Below are 6000 nucleotides of genomic sequence, written 5' to 3' on the forward strand. Positions count from 1 at the left end.
GAACAATAACATTCACATCGTCATCCACGTGACGGGACTGGAGAATCTGAATCATCCCCTCATCCATTAACCTTTGGATGTCTCTCTTCACAACCATACAACCTCTAGGATTGACACTACAAGTAGCACAACCATCAGGATCATGCTCACAATCGCTTACCAAATAGATATCCTTGTGCATCGTCACCAAGGACCTTCTAATGAAGCGGACATCAAATACTTTTAACTCCCCGGGACAGCCGTCCACCATATTAACAGATGAATTTCCATGGGTAGGTAGTGGGTTAGCTTTGACATTTGGCGCACGATCCTCAAAGGACACCATTCGAATTTTAACCAGCTTTTGGACTTCATACTTTAGGGGGTAGCAATTCTCAATATCATGACCGGAAGCTCCTTGGTGAAAGGCACAATGGAGTTCCGGCTTGTACCACTATGGAAGTGGTTCAGGAATTTGAGGAGGACTCCTTGGTTGCAAAAGGTTCTTGAGAACCAATGATGGGCACAATTCATCATATTGCATAGGAATAGGGTTAAAAGAGACCTTCTTCCTCTCGAAGTTTTGTTATTGATAATTGTTGGTACTTTTGTTGTTGTTGTTGTAGGTGTTTGTCTGTTCCCGTGGTTGTAGTTGATGTTGTTGTTGAATTGGTGTTGATTGATTATTAGAAAATATCAGAATAATAGATGATACTTGATGATGATGTTTACAGGATTGCAGACTTCTTCTGACATGAGACCTCCTTTGCCTCCCAACAGATACTGCATTAGCTTCGTTCTCCTTCTTCTAAGAAAAACTGTTACCATACCTCTTGCTAGACGAAGCTTCCTCCTTAGATAACCATCCCTATCAGATACCTTCTTCTAGCCTCATCCCAATATTTACCATCTCGGTAAAATCACTGGGGGCACTGGCAATTATCCGCTCATAGTTGAATGAGCTCAGGGTCTTGAGGAAGATCTTGGTCATCACCTTCTCTTCCAAAGAAGGGGTAATTTGAGCAGCAAGCTCTATCAATCTCTGAGCATACTCCTTAAACGTCTCCTTATCCTTCTGAGATAATGACCTTAACTAATCTCTATCCGGTGCCATATCCATATTATACTTGTACTGCTTCACGAATGCTTCACCTAAATCATTGAACGTGCAGATGCTCGCACTATCCAAGCCCATGTACCACTTCAATGCAGCACCAGTCAGACTGTCTTGAAAATAATGAATCAATAACTGATCATTATCAGTTTACGTCGACATCTTTCTAGCATACATGATGAGATGATTGAGCGGACAAGTATTTCCCTTGTACTTTTCAAAGTCAGGAACTTTGAACTTCACCTAGATTTTGACATTTGGAACCAAGCAAAGTTCCGCAGCCTTCTTACCAAACAAATCTTTACCCCTCAAAGTTTTCAACTCCTTTCACAGCTCAAGGAATTGGTCTTTCATTTCATCCATCTTCTCATACACATCAGGGCCCTCGGACGACTCAAAATGATAGATGGTGTCTTCAACACGGGGTAAAGTATGCACAACTGGTGGCGGCACAAACATGACTGGGCTAGATGCCGGCATGGAAGCAAACATAGGCACAAAACTTTCAGGTATAAAATCGGGCGGCATTCCCCACGGGAATTCGGCAGGCATGGAAGGCACAAAGTGAGCAGCAGTAGCAGGAATGGTAGAGGTAGCAACCTCGGAAATAACAGTCCTCTGAGCAGGAGGAGTTGCAGGCGTTGAAGATGACTGGTTCTGAGCAACTAGCACTGACTCCATCATGGCAGTCAGACGAGCGATCTCGTCCTTCAAATCTCCGTTCTCTTGCTCTAGATGTTCCATGATTCTTGAGTCATTGGCGTGAATATTATATCGATGAGTCAGATTGGCTGAAGCACAAAAGAAATACCAATAAGACATCTGGCGAAAGAGAAACCTGCTATGCAAATGATGCATGAAATGAAATGCTTGGTTGTTTTTATTTTCCAAGGAATATACTATATTATTTGCAAATATATATGATAAAAATGATTGTAACAATTTGATTGATCATAAAATCTCTTTTATTTATATAATTGGAAGGATTACACTAAGTACAATTTCAGAAACCAAAAATACAAAAATACAAGAGAAAAGGAGACTAGTCATCCTAAGGATCCCTAATAACAATGTCAGAAGATCTGGCTGCAGGCGCGTACTTCCTCCTGATGCGTCGGATCTCAGACTCAAAAGAAGTCTTCATTTGAGTCTTCTCGAGGACAAGCTGATCAACAATCTTCTTCCAAGAAACGGAAGGCTGAGGCATACTAGAGGAAGATGAAACCTCTGTCTCTCTTTGTCTCTTGTTACTCGGTCTTCAAGAACCTCAATAATGTAAAGACAATCTTCCTACAAGATTTTGATGAAGACAAAATATTAAGCCCTCCATATCAAAAGAATGGAAAAAGAAGATTACATCAACTTTGCTCAAGTTTTCATGGATCTAATAAAGGTATATGGAATTCTTGACAATATACTCCTAATGCTCAAAAGTTTTTATCATACATTATATGATCATTATAAAACTTTTTCTATCATGATTTTTTGTTTTAAAGTGATGTTTAAAACATTGCATATTCAAAAGTTTTTTAACTTAGAAAATTTTCAAAGTTTTGCCTGTATCAATCGATTGATGCTATATTGCAATATATTGATCAAACTTTCTGTTTTAGCATTTTTCGTTTTCAAAGTTGGACCAATCGACTGGTGTTATATGTCAATCGATTGATCTTAGTGTACTTTTTCAGTTTTTGGTTTATGTCAATCGATTGGTAATGAGAGTCAATCGATTGATGCTGGGAAATTTTTGAAAAATCTGAATTTTTATTTCACCATTCCTTGCACCAATTCATCATAACTCTTCATGTCAAAGAATCTGGTGTCCACTACAAGGCCACTACAATTGTTGCATATGGACTTATTTGGTCCATCAAGAACAAGAAGCTTCGGAGGTAATGTATATACTTTAGTTATTGTTGATGATTTCTCTAGATGCACTTGGACTTTCTTCTTAGTGCAGAAAAATGATGCATTCAAGGCGTTCAAGAAATATGCAAAGCAAATCCAAAATGAAAAATCGCTAACTATTGCCTCCATAAGAATGGAGTGGTAGAGAGGAAGAATAGGTCACTTGTGGAACTTGCACAAATGATGATGAGCGACTCAAATCTTCCAAAGTATTTTTGGGCAGATGCGGTAAGCACGACATGCTATATAAGTAATAGAATTATTATTAGACCTATTTTGAAAAAGACCCCTTATAAACTCTTCAAAGGAAGGAAACCAAACATATCTTACTTTCACATTTTTGGATGCAAATGATTTGTCCTCAACAATGACAAAGACAATCTAGGTAAGTTCGACGAGAAGTCCGACGAAGGTATATTTCTTGGATATTCTCTTACTAGTAAAGCCTATAGAATATATAATAAAAGAACTTTAAAAATTGAATAGTCTATGCATGTTACTTTCGATGAATCTAACCCCTCCAAGGAGGATATTGTTTTATGCGATGATGATGATGATTTTGTAGAAGTTCCTAAAAATGATACTTCAAGTGGAAACAATGATGATCAGCCAAAACATCAAGATGAGAAAGATCAACAAAATCAAATGATAATGATCTACCTAAAGAATGGATAACTCATTGGGATCATCCAATTGATAAAGTCATTGGAGATATAAGTCAAGGCGTTGCAACAAGATTGAATCTTAAAGATGCATGTCTCAACATGGAGTTTGTTTCTCAAATTGAACCTTCCAAAATCACAGAGTCCTTAGATGATGATAAATGGATTCTAGCCATGCAAGAAGAACTTAATCAGTTTGAAAGAAATCAAGTATGGGATCTAGTTCCTAGACCAAAAGGCAAGCATGTTATCGGTACTAAATGGATCTTCAAAAACAAGCTAGATGAAAATGGTATCATTGTAAGGAACAAGGCAAGATTGGTAGCCCAAGGCTATAATCAAGAAGAAGGTATTGATTTTGAAGAAACTTTTGCCCTGATTGCTAGACTATAGGAAATTAGATTATTGTTGGCATATGCTTGTTCTTTGAATTTTCAGTTGCACCAAATGGACGTTAAAAGCGCATTCCTAAATGGATACATACCTTAAGAAGTGTACGTATGTCAACCTCCAGGATTTGAAGATTTCAAACATCCCAATCATGTGTACAAACTCAAAAAGGCCTTGTACGGATTGAAGCAAGCACCAAGGGCGTGGTGTGATAGGTTAAGCAATTTTCTTTGCGAACATGGGTTCGAAAAAGGTAAAGTTGATACTACTATATTTATCAAAAGAATTAACCATCATACTATCTTAGTTCAAATTTATGTAGATGACATCATATTTGGATCCACAAATGAATCCTTATGTGAAGAATTCTCAACAATCATGCAAGGAGAATTTGAAATGTCCATGATGGGTAAGTTGAACTACTTCCTTGGATTGCACATCAAACAAACAAAGGATGGGATATTCATCAATCAATCTAAATACTGCAAATAACTTCTCAAAATATTCGACATGGATGCTTGCAAAGATATAGCCACTCCGATGGGATCAGGGACATATCTTGATCAAGATGAATCCGGAAAACCAACTGACATAACTAAGTATCGAGGTATGATTGGTTCCTTGTTATATCTAACGGCTAGTCAACCTGATATTATGTTTAGTGTTTGTTTATGTGCTCGATTTCAAGCATCTCCAAAGGAATCTTATCTCTCCGTTGTAAAGAGAGTAATGAAGTATCTCAAAGGAACATCCAATGTCGGTTTATGGTACCCCTAAGGTAGTATATGTAGTCTTGTTGGTTTTTCTGATGCAGATTATGAAGGATGTAAAATAGACATAAAAAGCACGAGTGGAACATGTCACATTTTTTGAAATGCTCTAGTCTCGTGGTCATGTAAAAAGCAAGTGAGTGTGGCTCTCAACAACGCTGAAGAAGAATACCTTGCTGCTGGTAGCTGTTGTTCTCAAATTCTTTGGTTAAAGCAACAACTTCGTGACTATGGTATAAACCTTGTAAACATTGCTCTCAAATGTGACAAAACTAGTGCCATCAATATTTCAAAGAATCCGATAATCCATTCAAGAACCAAGCATATAGACATTCGTCACCACTTCCTAAGGGATCACGTTCTCAAAGGCGACATCAAGATATCCTTCATTGATACACAAAACCAACTCGCAGATATCTTCACTAAACCATTGGCAATATATGCATTCTATAAAATCATAAGGGATCTTGGTATTTTAAGCGAAAATGACATTTAATCGAATCAAGACCCTCAAATGGTTCACAAAAGGTACATGCACTTTTTCTCATAATATTTAGTAATTAATTGTTTAATATTATTGAAAATGTTTTTATTTTAATAAGTATGTTTGCTGATGTGTTAATTTTAAGCTTTTATAAAAAATTGTTTGGTGTCAATCGATTGTTGGTCTTGTGTCAATCAATTGGTCCCTCTTAATTTCTCAATTTTTGGTTTACAGTAAGTTCATTCAATCGATTACATTATTCTTTCAATCGATTGGTTCCTTATTTTTTTATTTTTTAAAAAAATTCATTTCATCAACCAGTCGATTGGATTCCTTCCTTCAATTGATTGGTCCTCTTATTTTTTCAACTTTTTCACTATGCCAATCGATTGGTCCATGAGTGTCAATTGATTGGTCTTTAAATTTTTTAATTTTATTTGTTCAGCATGCACATGATTTCTTTCCTATTTTTTCTCATTTTATTTCTTCACATGTGCTTCCTGCTATATCTACTGATACACTCTTCCATATATCATTTATTTGTTTTTGTCTTTTACCACTTTTTCTCCTATTCCTTCTCCTTTCCCTATTTCCTAGTAAATGTTTTTTAGAAACTCTTGTTAATAGCTCTTTATGTGACTTTATTTCTATTTATTTCTTTTTATTTTATTGGTCCAACCACTTGATTCTTCA

General features: G+C 36.5%; 1 protein-coding gene across 1 annotated transcript in view; it reads left to right on the plus strand.

Annotated features, from left to right (window-relative positions):
- The window catches only part of LOC127105834 (uncharacterized), a 42994-nt gene extending 39318 nt beyond the window's left edge, over positions 1 to 3676 (plus strand). The window contains exon 2 of the mRNA XM_051043050.1: positions 3488 to 3676. Within this exon, the coding sequence (XP_050899007.1) occupies positions 3488 to 3676 (189 nt within the window). The remainder of the gene's footprint in view (positions 1 to 3487) is intronic.
- Positions 3677 to 6000: the final 2324 nt, after the last annotated feature.

This window comes from Lathyrus oleraceus, chromosome 1, assembly GCF_024323335.1.
Source record: "Lathyrus oleraceus cultivar Zhongwan6 chromosome 1, CAAS_Psat_ZW6_1.0, whole genome shotgun sequence".
Taxonomy (NCBI): Eukaryota; Viridiplantae; Streptophyta; class Magnoliopsida; order Fabales; family Fabaceae; genus Lathyrus; species Lathyrus oleraceus.